The following is a 19804-nucleotide window of genomic DNA, read 5'->3' as shown; positions in this document are numbered from 1 at the left end:
TTGCACCTCTGTAACGTAAATAGCCCTGTTGAATTCATTTTTTTGAAAAAAGACTCACTGCAATGAATTATAGGGGAGGTTGACTTGCTATGGAATTTTATGATGGCAACTATTCGTAATGTTTGAGAACGAGAGAGAAAGAGAGAGAGATAGAGCCACCGAGAGAGAGACAGAGAGAGAGAGAGCAGTACATTCCTAACATGATATTGATTGTGTTTTTTTACACTGCAAAATCAAAACTCGATTTTCGGCTGAAAGATAACTAACATTATCACACACGTGAAACACCATACCCAATAAGAGCTCAAATGAGCATTGCATTACTAAAGGAGAATACATACTTTTGGGAAATCGTGGTGGATTGTCGTTGACGTCGGTCAGGGTTATGTTGACGGTGGTGGTGCCAGCTAACCCGCCCAGCTGTCCTCCCATGTCCTTGGCCTGGATGAGCACTTGGTATTGTTCTTTGACTTCTCTGTCCATGTTTGCTAAAGCTGTCCGTATGACACCTTTATGAAGGCAATTGAAGACAAGGTGCATTAAAATTTGCACATAAAGCAGATGCCAATACACATGTCTCAATGAAATAGATATTTAATTATTCAAGCTCACGCTCCAACCTTATTTGCATTAACCATAACTACTGGCATTTGCAAAATACATAATCACGTTTTTAAAACAACCGACCTTAAAAAGAAGGACGATAAAGCAATAACTCATTATTTGGTAACATCTTTGTTATCAGCCCCCAATTGGAGAACCACAATATATTTTCCATTTTAGCTCAATAAGTGGGTGAGAAGAATAACAATAACATAAAAACACACTATCATTATTCTGGCGATGTTCAAACGTAGTGAAGAAGGATGGCCCTGCGAGAATCTTGGCCACAGTAAATGGCTGCACTGTGTTTGAGGAGTCTGGCACCCCTTCTACAGAAGCGAAAAATAGGATGGCCAACAGACTTCACATTTATGCGTATTCATTTTGCAGAAACACCATTTCATGTTTGACCAAACTGAAAGACAGACAAATAGTCCACATTGTATTAATGGTTCTCTTACGGGAAACTTCCCGCACTTCATGAAAGCTCGAGAGAGAAGACTTCAGTTGAGATCAGGAATTATGTTGCTGTTGAATTTGCTCATACATGAATAATTAATAGTTTATTCAGTATTATTTCTCTGCTTCTCCTTGTACTCAGATGCAGGGGTATTGTTGGAAAGTGTCAGTAATATGTAGATGCATATCTGGAGCTGTAAAGATGAATACCCCAGTTGACAATTATGCTTTTGATAAGGAAGGAAGGTGTGCATTACGCTAAATACATAGTATGATGCATTGCACTGCAACATCAAAATTGTTTGGGAGGTGTTAAATTGACCAAAGCAAAGCATTTATCAAAAGATGTTCATAGTGAATAACGGGCTGCCTCATGTACATTATCAGGCTACGGCATTTAACCATGGCGTTTCATGATGATATGGCACCAGGCATGGGGCCACTGGCTATGCACATTTATTAAATCAGGGAACACTTAGGTGACTTGAAATATCCATATAATATACATTAGCTCTCTGAAGGGGTGCCAGCCAATCAGGAAGCTCGAAATTGGGCTACATTTGCTCATATAAGCCCCCCATTCCAGCTTCTGACTTAGCACCCTCGTAGTTGACATTTAGGTGACAAGAATGCTTGAGATACATTTAAAAAAAAAGGAAACAGGCCTTTTGCATCGGGTCCTAAAGCGTTTGCACTTCTAAAGTCCCTTTTCTTCGTTGACGACTTCCTGGTCATCAACAAAGAGAAAGGACTTTCCAAGTGCAGTGGCTTCATGGAAACGCTGCACAAGGTCTGTTTCCTTTTTTAAATATCTAAAGTGCCCTTAGCTCCTTTGTGACAGCTGTGCAGGTGTTAATGGCAATATAACCATCGGGGTGGGCAGACCGGGGGTGCAACGGCACTGCCGTCTGCATTAAGGGATGCTGGCTTCATTTAGGCCCTTAACTTGGACGGTGTATCATTGCCGGCAGAGTCTGCCAGTCCACTCAGGGCATATCACATTTACCAGAATAATGGGTATTGTGGGCCTGATTCACAGAGTGTTTCCCTATGTGATTGCACCATTAGAAAACGCTTCAGTGAATCAGGCCCTTTATGTCTTATCACACAAAAGAGCAAGAGTGGTATTTCTCCCATCTTCGGATTGTGACAGCTGTGAAGGCTTTTTTCCCAATTTTTTTAATAGTCCTTTTTACCTTAGTTTTTCTCTTTTGTACTGCTCCAATTAACAGGTGATACTTTTATAACTATTTTAATGGTATTTTGCCTTGAAAAGATACAGCACTAAGTGGCCAAAACATTGGAAATGTGCGCAGAAATCATGCAGGGGCCATGTGCCGAGAAGGACACTGCGTGACCGTGTGCACAGAATAAAAAATGTGCGTCCCACGTATTCATGGAATTTACTGCGCAAAGTAACCATATTCGCAAATTGCACCCGGAACACCCCCAACACACCGACATGCAAAGAACAAACAGCCAGAACAGCTACCTTTGAGTGTTCCCCCGGGCGTGAATACACACACCCTTCAAACGGTGCATGGGGTCCCCCACAAGCAGGCCTGCATCTTGTGGACACTGCCCAGGGCCCCCCGTAAATATTGCCGGCACCATCTGAATGCAAAACCCTGTAAACCATTCCTGCACAAACCTACACTCTGTGCACCCCTAAATTAGAGCGGAACCGTAGTAGCGTACATGCACCTCTAAATCCGACATGCAAACCCACTTCTGCGCTGTGAAACATATGCACAAGTGTACTTACGCCTGCCTTCGGGTGGCATAGTGATCGAGGGATTTGTGTGGCCATTTCTATGCCGAGGGGCTGCACGGGTGTTTCCGATGAATACATGTCGTTTGTCACAAATGTGGGCATGCGAGGGACTGCCTGTAGTCTGTTCCTCATAACGCCTGCTTTCTGGCTTGTTCTTCCACCTTTTGCATATGCCGCCCCCTATTCGGGTCCCTAAGTAGACCACACCCACCCCCTGCAAGAGCCGTGCAGAGCCTGCGCGAACTCCACGCAAGTCTCGGCTAAGTCCCGCACAGTTGGTTCCATCAATCGACAAGCATTGTTTAGCATGCAGTTTGACGTGCAATTTCCCATTTTTACGCTGAAATAATTCCATTAATCGGGCCGCAAATCCGCTCTTCCTGGTTTAAATGTTTGACCTTTAGAGATCACACACGCAAGTGACTTTCACAAAGTTATTGTGCGTTCTGAAGTATCACAACACCCTCTTAAAAAAGATGCATTTATGAGTGAGAGTCTCTTTATTTTTTAGTGGGGAAAACAAGAAAAAAACGGTTTTCATTGTGAGTCACTTTAAGCTCAGAAGGCTTCCTTTCTTTGTGTTTGAAGCCCCTATGTTAGTTAGACTGAGAGCGTCAGTGTCTGTGTGCATTCGGAAGTTGTACAGGGCTGCCCGTTTGGCAAACATTTGAGGTGCAATATCTGTTTGGGTGCGCCACATGCAGTCCTTTTGTAGAGCAGAGTGTGCCATGGCATCACAACACATCTTTCTATAAGTTAGTACCGACAGGTAGAAACAACATTTTCTTGTTACACGTGAACTGGAAATAATGGACAGTTTTTCTAAGCATAATTCAAGTATTTAATCATGATGTAACAACATTGCTTGATGGGGGAACACGTGTTTGTGTGGCGCACATAACGATAAATGTGGTCAGTGCTGCTGGGAGGTATTATTGCAATGATCTTTCATGTGAATTGAAGGTGTGCATCTAAGTTCCAACATGATTCCACTCTGTAAGGCAATAATTGTAAAATAACGCTTACGTAATCAGGAACATATTTGTGATTATGTCCTTATGAACTTAGAAGTGGCACTATCAACATCTCATTTGCAAAACATACAGGTAATGGCTGGAAGATTTTGAATTCTGGCATTGCTCTTGGCAACCCACTAAACCCCATATAGACCCGCTTTTTCAGTCTGTCATGCCATTACAAAAGGGGAAATACTATAGACAAATCAGGCTTGATCGCACCACAAAAGGGGCAGTACAGCTTGGATTTCTATATTTACATCCCTGCTGCATGAGACCACGAGCAACATCAGACATGTATTGGCCTCATCAGGTGTCATCAGTAAAGTGTAAACTGGGTCTCTAAGCACAGCAGGCTTGAGACTAACGTTGAGCATACCCATCCCACCTGCTGTCATGAATTGGTGATTCCGACCCTTTTGTTCAGCCTGGTCCCTCAGTCAATGACTACTTCACACCAACCCTACCTAATATGGACAGGGAACTATGCGGTCTAGTGTTTCTGATTCACTCTCATGCTTCCTTGAAAATAGCCACGCCCCCGCGGCTCGGCATGTCTCAACGCTATGCTTGTCTGTACTCCTCGTCCCGGTAGGTTGTGTACCCTTTTTCTCTATCCTTGCTATTGCCTTTGTGTCCAGGAAAAGTACCGTCCTACCTCCTTCCTGGTATCCCTTCTTGAGTGATCCCGCTTCCTCCGCCTTTCGGAGCTGCGCGTGCCGCTTTACTGTCATTCCTGGTTAGGTCCTCTCTTTTCACAGACCCTTCCAGGATCCATCCTGGAACTCTGAACGTTCTCCGACTCCTCAGAGCTTCCGCAGGCTGGAGCCTCAGACTTCAGTGCTCGTTATCTACAAGCAGACTGGATTCAGTGGAAACAAGACTATACCTCTACAAGACCCGCTCTTCCAAGAAAAAGAAGCCTGTGAACACAAGAAAAAGGACAACAAGTATCAAAAAGGTGAGTCACGAATCTGAAGACTCGGATTCTGACCGTTTTAGATGCCAGCAAACTAATACTGTTTCCACAATGGAGGCTGCCGTACAAGACCTCATGAGAGGAATGCAGGAACTGTCTACAGAAGTTCAGAACCTTAAGGCTGAAAACGCAGCCTTAAAACAGCTTGTTCTGTCCAGAGATTCGGCATATCAAGAAAGTTCATCAGTAGGAGGCATAGTGGATAAATATGATGCTAACCCAAAAACATTACGCTCCTTCCTTGATTCATGCCTGGTTCATTTTACCTTTAAACCCTACTATTTCTCCTCTCCCAGGGCTAAGGTGGGGTTTATGATCTCTCATCTATCTGGCAATGCATTGGCCTCGGCGACCCCTTTGGTATCCTCAGGAGATTTGTTACTTGACAACTATGACGGATTTGTTACTGCCCTTAAGGCCATGTTCGACCGTCCTGAACAGGTGTATTCTGCCCAGGAAAAACTGCTGGAATTTCAGCAGGGCACCCAGGATATGTTGACATACGTGACCTGCTTCAAACAATTGGCTAAAGACTCTGACTGGCCCCCTGAAGCTTGCTTTACTTTGTTCCGACATGGATTAAATGAAGAGGTTAAGGATGAATTGGCCAGGGTAGCCCGTCCCGGATCCTTCCAGGCCCTCTTAGATCTGTCTCTACAGATCGACTTCAGGATACAAGAAAGAAAGGCTGAGAAGAGGAAGACACAGAGCCCTCTACAAAAACATTTACCTGAATACACCAGCCCTAATGAAAAAGAAACACCTAACCCAAGCCCGGCAGAGCCGGAGCCCATGCAGCTGGGTTCCTTGAGGGGTCCCATAACTTCCCAGGAAAGGACCCGGCGGATCAACAGTGGTCTCTGTATGTATTGTGCTTCAGACAAACATTTAGTAAGAAATTGCCTGATAGCTCCTCCAAGACGTCTGGGAAACGCCAGCTCCCTGTACTGAACGGAGCTCAGCTTCGGGAGAATGGTTCATGCTCTGAAGTTCCTCTAACCCTGTACTCCTCTCTAAAGAATTCCTTGGTGTTACTCCAAGTGTCCCTATCTACACCCAATATGGAAATATCTTCCATCCTGGCCTTGGTGGATTGTGGGGCCATGGGCATCTTTCTAGATGACGAATGGGCACAGAAACATCACATTCCACAAGAAACCAAGAATGCCTTCCAGGCGGTCAAAGGAATAGACGGAAAACCCCTATCCTCTGGGCCCATAACTCAACAAACCTCAGAGCTATTACATTCTATTCACAACCATCAAGAACTATTGCGCTTTGACATAATTAGGGCTGCTCATTACCCCATGGTGCTGGGCATGCCTTGGTTATAGAAACATTATCCATACATCAACTGGACAGCAGGGTCCATGTTCTTGGGTTCTGAGTTTTGTCTCACTCATTGGCCTTCCCGGGAAATCCCAACAGTCCTCAGGAGAAAGGTTCCCTGACACGCAACACATCACTGTTTCCAGCATATACAGGTACATGAGGTATACCATCAGTTTTCGGATGTATTTTTCTCCGCCATTGTACAGTCACTTCCTCCTCATTTCTCTGAAGACTGTGCTATTGATACAGAAGAGGATGCATTCATTCCCTTTGGGAGGATGTTCATTCTGTCTGAGCCTGAGAAACCTGCCCTCCATGAATACTTAGACACCAATCTGACCAACGGAACTATCCGTCTGTCCAAATCCCCTGCTGGAGCCTCCCTGTTCTTCATACCAAAAAAGGATACTAAGGAACTCCGTCCATTCTTGGATTACCGAGGACTGAATAAATGTACCATAAAAGACTGATAACCCTTACCACTCATTTCGGACATACTGGAGGTGTTACGTGGAGCGGTGATCTTCACTAAACTGGATTTGCGAGGAGCTTACCATCTAATTCGCATCAAGGAAGGTGACGAATGGAAAACAGCCTTTCAACCCCCTTTTGGCCACTACGAATACCACCTAGTGATGCCATTTGGCTTAGCCAATGCTCCTGCTGTATTCCAACAATTTATGGACCGAGTCTTCTGTGACATGTTGTTCCTTTTTGTTATAGTCTACTTAGATGACATATTGGTTAACTCACATGACCCGGCTCTGCATCAGGAAAACGTCACCCTGGTTTTACAACGGTTACAAGATCACCATCTGTTGGCCAAGCCTGAGAAGTGTATCTTCCATGTATCCACGGTTAAGTACTTAGGATTCGTACTGAGCCCTCAGGGGTGCCTATGGACCCAACCGAGGTCAAAGCCATCCTCTCCTGGCCAGCACCAGCCCCAGTTAAACAAGTACAGTCATTCTTAGGACTTGCTAATTTCTACAGCAAATTCATCCTCTACATTTTCGTCTATCATGCAACCCATTGTCAGTCTACTGAAGAAAAACACGCCCTTTCGCTGGACCGCGATTCAAGAAGCCGCCTTTCAGAAACTTAAACATCAATTTACTAGTGGACCCATCCTGGCTCAACCAGACACCACCAAACCCTTCCTGGTAGAGACCGATGCTTCAGAATATGCAATTGGGGCAGTCCTCAAACAGGAAGCATAGGATGGACCTGAGCACCCCATTGCCCATTTGTCACAGACCCTACATCCTAGTGAAACTCAGTACTTGGTCCTGGAAAAGGAACTACTTGCCATCAGACAAGCCTTCACAGAGTGGCGCCACCTCCTTTTGGGCGCTGAACATCCCGTGCTAGTAAGGACTGATCATCGAAACCTCCAAGTTTTACAGTCTATAGAATGTAGAAACAGCCGCCAAGCACGTTGGGCCTTTTTTTTCACCCAATATCAGTTCCGCATTCAACATGCTCCTGGTCCTTCCAATGTAATTGCTGTTGCTCTCTCCAGAAGACCGGATTACATGACAGAAGAAGCACTCACCATTCCCAAGATGTTTCCTGACATGATGGTCATAGCCCAGGCCAACTCGCTTTTAGAAATCATATGCTCAGAGAACATGACTTCGGACATTTGGAAGGATTACACCAAGGATAAACACTGCGCACTTTCAACCAAGGATGGATAATTCTTCAAGGACAAGAATCTGGTTATTCCTACTCAGAACACTCGGACTAAGATCATGAATCTTTGCCATGACACGTTCCATTCCAGGCACCGAGGAATCAAGGCTACTTATCAAACAATCCGGAGGAACTTCTGGTGGCCTAAGATGCTCTTAGACATACGTGCATATATACAAGCCTGTACAGTTTGTAACCAGAACAAGACCGACAACAGGAAACCAGTAGGACTGCTTCATCAACCTGACCTGCCATCTCGACCCAGGGAAACAATTGCCACCGATTTTATCGTGGATCTTCCTCCATCCAAAGGATATACCACCATAATGGTTACTATAGACCTACTTTCTCACATGGCCCATTTTACTCCTCTAATCAAGCCACCTTCGGCCCATCCAATGGCAGGTATCTTTGTTACTCACATTTTTCAATTGCACGGCCTGCCCTCCAAGATCATCTCCGACTGTGGACCCCAATATATCTCTAAGTTCTGGAAACACCTTTGTCAGCAGTTGGGCATTCAACATGCCTTGTCTTCGGGATATATCATCCTCAGACAAATGGAATCACTGAGAGAGTAAAGCAAACCCTTGAACAGTATCTACGGTGCTTTGCTTCGAAGGTCCAGGACGATTGGTCATTATTGATTCCAGTAGCTGAATTTGCTTACAACAACTCAATCACTCAACGACCAAGACCAGTCTTTTTATCACCCAGGGGTTCCATCTGTCTGTGTTACCCACGCTCTTACATCAGACCACATTATCTCCATCAGTGGATTCTTGGATTGCCCAGCTGGTTTCAGTGCACAAACAAGTTAAGGAACACCTAGTAAAGGCCAGGGTGGACATAAAGAAATTTGCTGATGCCAGAAGGCGACCTGGACCTTCCTATACTGTTCGAGATAAAGTTTGGCTTTCTTCTCGATACTTACCGAGGCATCTGAGACCCAACAAACTGGCACCACATTTTTACAGACCTTTCACTGTGAATGAAATCATCAACCCTGTGGCCTTCCGACTCCGATTACCGGAATCCTGGAGAAGAATCCACCCTGTTTTTCATTCATCCTTATTGAAACCATTTCACCAATCAACCAAGCCAGCACCTCGGCCTCCCCAACTCCTTGTCAACAACCAAGTCGAATTTGAGGTTTCCAGGATCTGTGATTCCAGGTACAGATGAGGACGCCTCCAAAATCTCGTGGAATGGAAAGGCTATCCACCAGCGAACAGACTTGGGAAACAGTGTCCAACATGAACGCTCCCGCCTGTTACAACGTTTTCATCGGACTCATCCGGGCAAGCCCGGTGGATTGGAGTTTAGAAGGGGGCATGCTGTCATGAATCGGCAATTCTGACCCTTTTGGTCAGCCTGGTCCCTCAGTCAATGACTACTTCACACCAAGCCTTCATAACATGGCCGACGCCACTGTGCGGTCTAGTCTTTCTGATTCACTGTCATGCTTCCTTAAAAGTAGACACGCCCCCGCGGCTCGGCGCATCTCAACGCTATGCTTGTCTGTACTCCTCGTCCCGGCAAGTTATGTACCCTTTTTCTCTATCCTTGCTATTGCCTTTGTGTCCAGCAAAGTACTGTTATCCTACCTCCTTCCTAGTATCCCTTCCTGAGCGGTCCCGCTTCCTCCGCCTTTCGGAGCTGCGCGTGTCACTTTACTGTCATTACCGATAAGGTCCTCTCTTGTCCCAGACCCTTCCCAGATCTGTCCTGGAACTCTGAACGTTCTCTGACTCCTCAGAGCTTCCGCAGGCTGGATCCTCGGACTTCAGCGTTCGTTACCTGCCAGCAGACTGGATTCAGCCAAAACAAGACTATACCTCTACAAGACCCGCTCTTCCAAGAAAAAGAAGCCTGTGAACACAAGAAAAAGGACAACAAGTATCAAACAGGTGAGTCACGAATCGAAGACTCGGATTCTGACACCTGCGGTGACATTTTCAAAACAGAAAGGTGATGTCTGGAAGGTTTTGAATTAACCCTAACCTCTGGAAACATTCGGGGAAACTGTCCAGACTACTGCGTTGCTACTGTAGAAGGGACGTGGCCAATACGTTTGGACCATACTGCTCCGATTGGTTGCAGGACCAAGACTGATCTGAATATGCTAGTCCCATTCTGCGATGGAAGAGACAGGGTAATGAACAGTGGTGTGGAAGGTTTCCCAGAGTAATTTCATTGATTAAGATGAATTCATGACCTTCGAACCATCACATCTTTTGGTTATTGGTTGCCACCCTTAGTGAGGGAATGCCCAGATGTTGGTCTCTTGCTTGCCGCACAAAAGGGAACAAGCCTGCACATCACTGACAAAGTCCAACAAGGCCAAATCATGTCTGGGGTTGCTTGTGTTTCTGCGCTGAGGTGATGTGGCCTAGTAGTTCAGGCTGCACAGCTCTCATTGGTAGCAGGGCCCAGACCAATCTGCATGTGGCTAATCCCGTTTAGCAAGGGCAGAGACGGGCTGAAAAAACAATAGTGTGGAAGGTTGCTCAGAGCAATGCTATTGGCCAAGATAAATTCATGCACCACCATCCGTCACACCTTTTGATTACACTATTCAATTCACAACCGGTCAGCCTGTGGGCTGGGTTCACCACAAATACACGTTTAAATTGGTCAAAATTCGCCTGAGTGCACCTGTTATAAAATGTACACTTCAGCCAGTCTGTAGGCGTGCTCTGTCACAGTGTTGTCCTTCGATCGCTGGATCCATGAGCTCCAACAGAGGATGTGAGTGCCAGCCAGGTGAGCAGGAAAGCTCCTTGGAATTTCTGGGGAACCTGGGGTACCTCTCATTGTGGGTGTGTGACAATAGATATTGCACTCCACTTGTGGTAGTACACATGTCAATATAAAAATAGGGAGCCAGTGTCCACTTAGAAAAAAAAATACAGAGAATACACAGTGCTTCTTCCATCTCTGAAGACTGCATATGCAGCAGTAAATCGTCCTTCTATGGAAAGAGGCCATGAAGACTATTTTTAGAGTGTTCTACATTAGGCTCTACTCCTGGAGGTCACCTTTCCCCGGTACACACTTTGAACTGGGGCAAATACTAGGACATGTGCCTTTTAGCGTTAGAAACACCCGTGTTCAAATGTGGCAACAAAAACGAATTTGAAAATAATATATTTCCTAGTGCATTCAATATGACAGAAAAGACTTTGAGGGACTTATTTTTAGTAGCAAATTGAATGTTTGGCAGAGTCACAGTGTTGATTGATCGGGTTTGCGCCATCCCATTTCTTACAGTAGCGGAGGCAGCTTTTGGTGCCAGGGGGAGAGGATAATAGGGTACCAGCAGGAGGCTGGAGGGTGCAATAGGCACCAGAGGCAACACAGGGGGCAGCTCCCCTCCTTGCCCTGACCCTGGTTCTGCCACTGATCTCTTACCGTTGTGACAAAGAACCAGTGTGAGCCTTAAGGTAAGCCTGGCTTGTTACACATTTGTGAGAGCCCAGACATTTCGGAACCGGTGGTTGTCTCAAGTATATCCCATTACAGTAGTCAAGTGACCCCATAATGGAAGACGTGACAGCCTGCACCCTGTAATCAGAGGGAAGAAAGCAAAGGTTCTTCCTGATGAGTTTTAAGTTACCCAAACCGGCGTTGCATACTGAGGTAACACGTGCATCTCTAGAGCCCGAAGACAAGTGCTTCATCCCTAGGCTCTTTACTTAGAGTAGGGCACAGCCCAAGGAATAGGGCCATCATTCTGCACTCCAGTTGGTGTTAGGACTGGAGGAGCCAATCACCAAGATCTTGGTTTTCTCCCCTATCAGTTTAAACCAGTTTTCCGCCATCAAGTCCTCAATTGCTGAAAGACAAGTTTTCAGTTTACCTGGAGCCTTCAGAACCAGTGATTCAAGGTGGAACACTAGTTGCGTGTCATCCGCATAAGTGTACACATTCTCCCCATGTTGAGAAATAAGATCTGCCAAGGTCAGAGATATAAATTAAAATGAATCAGGGAAAGCGAAGAACCCCGGGGGACACCAAAAGAAAGAGTGGTTGAAGTAGAATTATAAGACCATAGTGATACTGATTGCAAATGATCTGATAAAAATGAAGAAAAACAGGCAAGTGGAATTTCAGAGTTGCCGGCCTGCTCCAATCGCTGCAAGAGAATTGCATAGTCAACTGTATGAAAGGCCGCAGAGAGGTCAATGAGAATCAACACCCCGACCTCTCTGCAGTCCAGAAGCAGGGCAGAGTTGTCTAACAGCGAGACCATGACTGATTCGAAACTCGAAACTGAGATGTAATAATCACCTCCATATGGACTGGAAGGAGAGATATAGGATGATAGTTGACTGTTGGAGATGGATCTGAGTGAGTCTTCTTTAAAAGAGGAGTGACAAGTGCATGTTTCAGCGAACAGGGAATAGTGCAAGGTTAAAGAGAGTGTTGAAGAGAAGCAATGAACAGAGGTATTTTTGTTTGGGGAAGCACCTAAAGAATGTGAAGAGGAATTGGGTCAATGGGGGAAGCTGACTTCCGTTTATGAAATGCAGTCACAATGTGTCATCAGTAACTGGTTCAAATTGAACAGTTTTGTTGCATAGGGCTGGTCCATATGGGAGAACTAACCCTTAATGGGACCTTCGGACAGTTCCGAGAGTCAGTGGCAATAGATTGTCGAAGGTTACCTATTTTCTCTGAAAAGAATGCACTAATTGCATCACATTGAATTTGAGACCCAGAGGAACTGTTTCCTGATGGGGGTGGTTCAGATTGTCATTTTCTCAACTCTAAAGAGCTCTCTTGAAGAGCGCGCTGCAGAAGTGATACGCTTAGCAAAGAAAAATGACTTTGCTTCTTTAATCGCACAATGATACGCGTTCACTGCCTGCTTACATGCTGATTTAGCTTCAGGCCAGCAGAATCGGATTGAACCATGGTGCAGAGGTCTTTGAGCGACATAGTCGCGTCTCCATTGGAGCTAGGCTGTCAGCTACCTCAGTGACAGCATTAATTAAAGCTGTGCCGGGGTCCTGTCCCTCTGTTACAATAAACGGATTTCTGGTGTCCAGCAGACAATCTGCCACAACAGAAAGGTGAACCCTGCCCCAAACGCGGCATGTTTTTGGTAATTTAGGAAGGGTATGCACCCTTGGTGAAGCAAAAGGCGCATAATTACTCACAGATAAATTTATTTATTTATTTTGCATTTTTAAAGCGCTCACACAGCCCGTGGGCATCGAGGCGCTGTTACAGGAATTGTTCGTTCTTTTTTTTTGTTTTTATCTTAGTTGCTTATTTATAACACGCTTAAACACCCAGAGGTTTCTAAGCCCGGACCCGGGAATCGAACCTGTGTTGCTTCGTGTCATCTTGCTTCCAAGGCGCGCACGTTGCCGCTAAGATAAATGATGGCAAGAAACCCTGTTTGCACTGGGAATACGTCGAAATGTTTCTTAAGAAAGCAGTTTCTGCCCTAGAAGCGCTCACTGCAGGACATAGAGCCGGAATGCTACCCCTTCTAGTTAAGAACGATGGGGTAACTGGGTGTCTAAAGCAAGCTGTTACAAGTGTGGAAAGGAAGGGTGCAGCACCTAGGATAGATAAAGCAATATTCCGGTCTAATAAGCAGGCAATCAATCCTACAATTATGGGCAAAAAGAGAGATATACTAGAGGCTTAAGTCCCAAATACTTCCTTAGAACAGGATTGTCCATCCGTCACAAAGGGAAAACAGAAATGGGAAAAAGAGTAAAGATCCAGGGTATGTGGACCAAACATATACAGGTTTTGTCTTTACGGTTAGCTCATTGCATAGACTTTTACAACGCTACTTCCAATGAACAATGAATTTATAATAGCTTATTACTGTTTAAAAGAGTGAGGAAAATCTAATAAAACTGAAATAGGGGTTGGGCAACTGGATTACACATTCATTTTCGCAGATATTTTAATGCAAACTTGGGCATAGGAGATGCAGATTTGAGTGAGATCCGGAGGAGGAGGCATATGACATTAATGCAATTAACGATAGAGCAAACAGTCATTGTTTCGCTTCCTGCTCAGACTTCTAGAGCTTGGACTGCCACAGGTCAATGGACGCGTTTAGGTGGATAGGCTAGACACCTATAACTTTAATAATAGCGGAAGTAGAAATATCATCATCTTTATGCTATTTCCGATAGTTCCCTGTGGAAAAATCCTAGATTTTGAGATCCTGGATGATTCTGAAAGTGACCACAATCCATTAACTTTATCTGTAGTACCAGATCAGTTCAGACAGACCATAACTCCTCAAAAATGCAATGATGATATTAGTCCATTAGTAGATAGGAGACATATTAAATGGAATGTCAGTATCCAAGTTGCCCCAGATAAAAGGAAATTTACAAAAGGGAGTGAGCAAATTAAGGAATGTAAAAATAGGGTTGTGTGTGATCAGGAGAGATTAGCATCTTCTGTATATTTCTAACAAAATGATACCTCGTGCTTAACGAGAATCATCAAAAGGGACCATAAACCAACAAATAAATCTTGTGGTTTGAGGTATCCTGCAAATGTGCTATGAGCTGTTAAAGGGCTTAGAGATGTTCCTTGTTATAGTTTCGGAATAAGAACAGCCAGAGAAACCAATAAACCATCTCTTGATATGAGGAAACGTGAAATTAAAGGTGTGGCACAGTGCACTCTGGCAAAATATGTCTTGCTGGAGCACCATTCCATGCCCCAGACACAGGGGCCAGCACATGACTCACCCAGGGGCTGGCACATGTCTCGCCCAGGTCCTGTGCCTTAACAAGCAGACTGTTTTCAGATGACTCAGCACAGAGTGCCACTTAGTGTTCTGAAAGCAGTCTGCTCATGAAAGCTCAGTTTATGCCAGGTATTACTCCACTGTGGGCTGCTCTTTTCTGGGGCCCAGAGGCTCACACAGAAATCTACCAAGCAGATCTGAAGCTGCATTATTGCACAGAGGGGCAACCCGTTCTTCAACAAGCTTTCAGAAGTCTCTGCACTGCAACCTGCCAAAGCCCCACAGTGATTCAGCTGTCCAAACTGATATATATGTCCTGCAATTTAAAGACAGTTCTTCATTAGGGTGAATATTGTGACCAATGAAAACAGAAGAGTTCATTATTCACCTAAAAGAGCTTCTTACTGAATCAATATAAGACATATTTAACATTTAAAACTGTGGGCATTATGATGTTCCTATAATGCTCTTTGCTTTTATGCAAATCGCTAGGATCAGCTTCGATGAAGAGATGCTGTATTCCGCAACCCGGGGCCACTCCACCTGGCGCCGCCCCACCTTCCCACAGCCCCGCACCTCCAAAGATGTGACAGTTCCCCTAAAAAGATTTTGCATTTTCAGCAGTGGTGAGGCATGGCCAAAGACGCACATTTGTTTTCAGAAACTGTGGCTAAACATTCACCCTTCAGGGATGATAATAATTCAGTTTTAATTTAGTTTGGGATAAAAAAAAGTGCAGTAATAAATAATGCATTGCCATTTGTGAAACTAGGAATATGATCTAGCTACAACCATGTTTGTACATTACCACCAGACAATAATCATATCTAAACGCTCCAGAAGTTTGCTCTGCCGTAATGCAATCTATATATCACTATAAACACAATTAAATAAAAATAAACAATTGTAATGTTGGAAGTCTGGCGCCATCAAGAGTAAAGGTGTGAAAATGCATGTTATTGCAGACAATGTGCCATCTTTGATGTGCACAGTAAAATGACCTCCGGGGATAGGGCACATAGTTTGTGGGCAGCACATCTCATCATGTGGACTAAAACAATGTTTTCAGAATCAGCTCCCATCTCCTTGTCTTTCCAATGTTGCACAATCTGTTATTGGTTCCATTGTATGCTGTACTGATATTCCAGATGATAATCCAAGAGTATATATCGATCTATCTATCCAGCCATCTACGTATCTATTCATATTTTCTCCCATAATGTTCAGTTATTGGATGTACTTGTATCCATCACTGCATGCATGCCTCTTTGCTCGCTCCATCCATTCAGTATAAGAATCTGATTGTGCTTTCTTCCAGTATCTTTCAATTGTTAAATGGGCCAGATCTAAAAACAGACATTTTCCTTGTATTGTTAAAGGGTTCTTATGCCTACTATTTACTATTTACGGCACTTTTGAAAAAAAAAACCTTGGTCAACCAACTAGGTATGAGTTGGCAAAAAGCAAATATTTAGAGCTAATTAATGTCTTTTTACAACAGTAGAAAGAGCTGTTTAAAATGTGTGAGCTGTGACACAGGGCACATACGATATAAGAAAAAATATTGATTTTTTTCTTTCTTTTCCGTGGGGGCTGCCTCTGTGACCCCCTAGCCATTTGAAATTACAGTCCACGCAGCTTTTGATGACTACCCATCTCACGCTATTTGGAGTCATCCTCCTTCCGCCACGTTCCTATAACAACCAAGTAAGGTGAGACTAAGTATCGCAGCATGACATCCTGACCCACTCCTGCAAGAACTGCTTCTTCCTTTCCATGCTAAGGTTAACTCCGGAATATCCCTTCCCACTTAAATTTTATGGTAGTGCAGCCCCTCCTAAAGATATGTATAAACATGAAAATATACAGCCCCAGAAATCAGGCGTTGTACACCTCTGAGCTGAAACATGCCATAGACACATGACTACATGGTACCTCCATGAAGATTTGACAGCCGGCCATGACAACAACTGAAGGGTTCTGGCAGCTGATACTGTTTGCATCATTGTTTTAGGTTTAGGATTTTGTTGCCCTATTCTCCCTTGTGGAAATGTGATCCTCACTTGGGATTCAGGAGAAACAAAACTATGGCCGACAGACCTCGCAAAGGTATCAGCAGTCTATACCTGCATACCCTTCCAATTATTCACATTCTAATCCTGACCGTTATCAGGACCATCTCTTTTGATTGGATAAAAATGTGTTTTTTATTTACTAAACACATTAGTTGGATTGTAAATCCTTCATTGGAAGTGTGGGCCAACTATGTCAGTGTTTGTGGGCATAGAGGGCATTCTGTGACCTTGCTATTGGCCTGAATCCCATTTATTGGTGACTCCTGAATGGTTGAACCTAGGGATGTCTGTTTTTCACCTTTGACACCACCTTTCCCTGTAATTAATCATGCTCATTGGGCATATGTAGTTTTTGGAACCAACTCTGTCTGGTTATCCCTTTTCAATCACTCAGATATTGTTTTACGCAATATCTTGAACCGCCCTACAATGCTCATGAAAGCTATGCCAGACTGCTAGAATACCTCTACTAATAGACGAGCAAGAACAGTTGGAGTCATTTTTATCTATGTCAGCAACAATACCCAGACTTTTCCATAGAGTCTGCAGAACATTCCTGGCAATCAAACAATCAATAATAAATGATACATGTTCAACAGAATTTCACTAACATCCTTCCCAGAAACACACCAGAGATGTAGCAATTTAAATCTTGGTTGAAAAGTTAAGTCACATTTACTTCTCTTCTCAATGAAAATGCACACCATAGTTTGGCATGTTTGATCAGAGGAGTGAGATAAAGCAAATGGACAATCAGAAAGGGACAGACACGTTAGGGGAAAGGGAGGGTTTGGGTGAGTCTGGGGGGGATTAGCAAGAGGAAATTGAGTAGGCTGCATCTGTGGAGGTTATTCAAGAAGGACAGCACATTAAACTCGTCAGTGAGGTATATCAGTAGGTTAATGAACCTACTGCAGTATCTGCAACCTACAGTTCACAGATTTGAACCTGAGTATTAAGAACTCAGCCTTTCATACTGCTGAAGTTGATCACGTTAATAAAGAAGAAGTGGGGAATTGAACAAATGCATGTCAGTCCAGATCAGTAACATGTCAGGCATGCCTGGGTCTTATTTTCATCATGCAGAGGTTGACATATTCACTATTAATGAGGTTTATAATATTACAATATGGGAAATTCATAACAGGTATTGCCCCCTGACACCCCTAAAGGGAAGGGGAAGAGTCAGTCATGCATTAAGGGTGAATGCATTTCATCCTGTTCAGTTTGCTTCCAAAAGGAAAATTAAGGTTATTTTGTTAATAATAGGGAGGGTCCTGTAAGAGGATTCAATTCAACACTACAGCTAAGTCAACGCCTAGTCTATAATACTGAATGAAAACCCTTATTGATATATCTTTAGGTCCAGTTCATGCGTTCTGGATGACTACCCCTATATAACACCCCTCTCTTGGAATCCCCCTGACCCCACTGAGCCAAGAAGTAGTTCTGTTTTGCAAGTTTAAAAGGTTTATTTGATAATTTAAAATAGATATATCACACTTTATAATAAATTAATACTTGAATATCACCCTTAATCTGATATGTTAAAGATTAACAATGGAGAATCGGGCACTAGCACACTTCTTTATAATCACTAATGAGTTGACATGAAATGGATAAGATAGCACACTGGTAAATAGGAACAAAATTATAATGTGGTAGAAAATGCTTTATAGGGTTCAAATGGATGTAATGTTGAATGAAAATGCAATACAGAAAATACTCAATATGATTTCAACAAACAAGGTAATCACTTTTCTCTGGCAATCCCCTCCCCCCCTTGATGCAATGCAAGGAAATGGAAGGAAGCACACAGTTCTCAGAAATGCAATCAATGTAATCAGTTCAATCCAGCAAGCTTAGACAACAGAAAACAGGTAGGAGTTTTGAAATCACAGGCCCAAATTGCTTTGATATGTGCTGGCAATGAATGAGAAATATGCTGGAAACGCTTTTAATTCCCTTTCAGAGGTTCAGGGTGAGTGGTATCTAGTTAATATTAGTCCAGGCTCACACTAGCAATGATGCAGGGATAGTTAGCAGGTTAAACGAATTTCTGACAAATGGAAAGCAAACAGCAACAGTTTTTACATGTGAAGAAATTGCAAATCGCGGTAAAATTCGCGGATGCGTGTTCCGCGATTGCGGTAAAACTATAAGGGGTAGGAATGCGGTTCTTGGTGCGATTCAAAGCTAAGATTCTAAGCTTTCAAATAAAAGTTATTGCAAGTCTCTAGCCCAAACGGTCGCGGAGATATGATATGATATGATATGATAAAGGTCGTTTTTGGGTTTGCAAATTTCAAAAGCTCAAAATGACAAGTGCAGCTTGCAACTAGCAAATCACAGGTGACAGCTTTACAAGTGACAGGTGACAGTTAGGAGACAGTTCTACTTAGATTAAATAGATTGAATTATATTATTTTAACTAAGAGATTGGTTCTGCACAGTTTTCTAGGTACTCACACTATATTCTTGAGTGAAATGGGCCTCGCCATGGATCTGGTCAGGGTTTTAAACTGGACTCTGGTCTGGTCTGGTCTGGCCTCTGCACTTCACAGTGATCTGGGTCAGCTCTCTCTGCTGGTCTGGGTCTCTCTGGGTACAGCACTGCTTTCTCTCTGGTCTGGTCTCTTAGTACAGCACTGCTTTCTCTCTGGTCTGGATAGATTGAAGTCTCTAGTTTGGCTTTCTGTAGGTTGATGAAGGTAAGTATGGATTTTTCCGGCAGAGCGTCCCGCTGCAAATGGATTTGGAAAGTCCCTATCTGTCCTGTCTGTCTGCTTTTATGTGTTTAGAATGTGGGTGTGTTCTAGCATCACTGACCCTACCTCTCTCTCAGCTTCTAATTGGTCAAACTTTCATTCGTCCCCTGATTGGCGAACTAAGTTGTGTCAGAGTGATGTCAGCCATTTATGATCTCTTGAAGAACCTCCCTTATCATCTGTGCACCCAAATCTATATATGATCAAAATACATACTTCAGAGTTACACAGTTGCTTGAAATTACATATCCATGGTGTGGCTGAATTTAGCCATGTCTCTGTCCAAATCTGCTCATTCTAGGAGCTTGCATTCAAAAATGGCAACTTCTAGCACTTTTTAATGTGCTAAACAACATTGGATCTTCAT

At 43.7% G+C, this 19804-nt stretch overlaps 1 protein-coding gene across 1 annotated transcript in view; it reads right to left on the bottom strand.

Annotated features, from left to right (window-relative positions):
• Positions 1-19804, bottom strand: part of CDH12 (cadherin 12) — a 1497293-nt gene that overhangs the window by 471087 nt on the left and 1006402 nt on the right. Inside the window, exon 4 of the mRNA XM_069613705.1 lies at positions 342-509. Within this exon, the coding sequence (XP_069469806.1) occupies positions 342-509 (168 nt within the window). The remainder of the gene's footprint in view (positions 1-341; positions 510-19804) is intronic.

This window comes from Ambystoma mexicanum, chromosome 5p, assembly GCF_040938575.1.
Source record: "Ambystoma mexicanum isolate Mex_15411 chromosome 5p, UKY_AmexF1_1, whole genome shotgun sequence".
Taxonomy (NCBI): domain Eukaryota; kingdom Metazoa; phylum Chordata; class Amphibia; order Caudata; family Ambystomatidae; genus Ambystoma; species Ambystoma mexicanum.
This window is presented reverse-complemented; position numbering and strand designations above follow the sequence as displayed.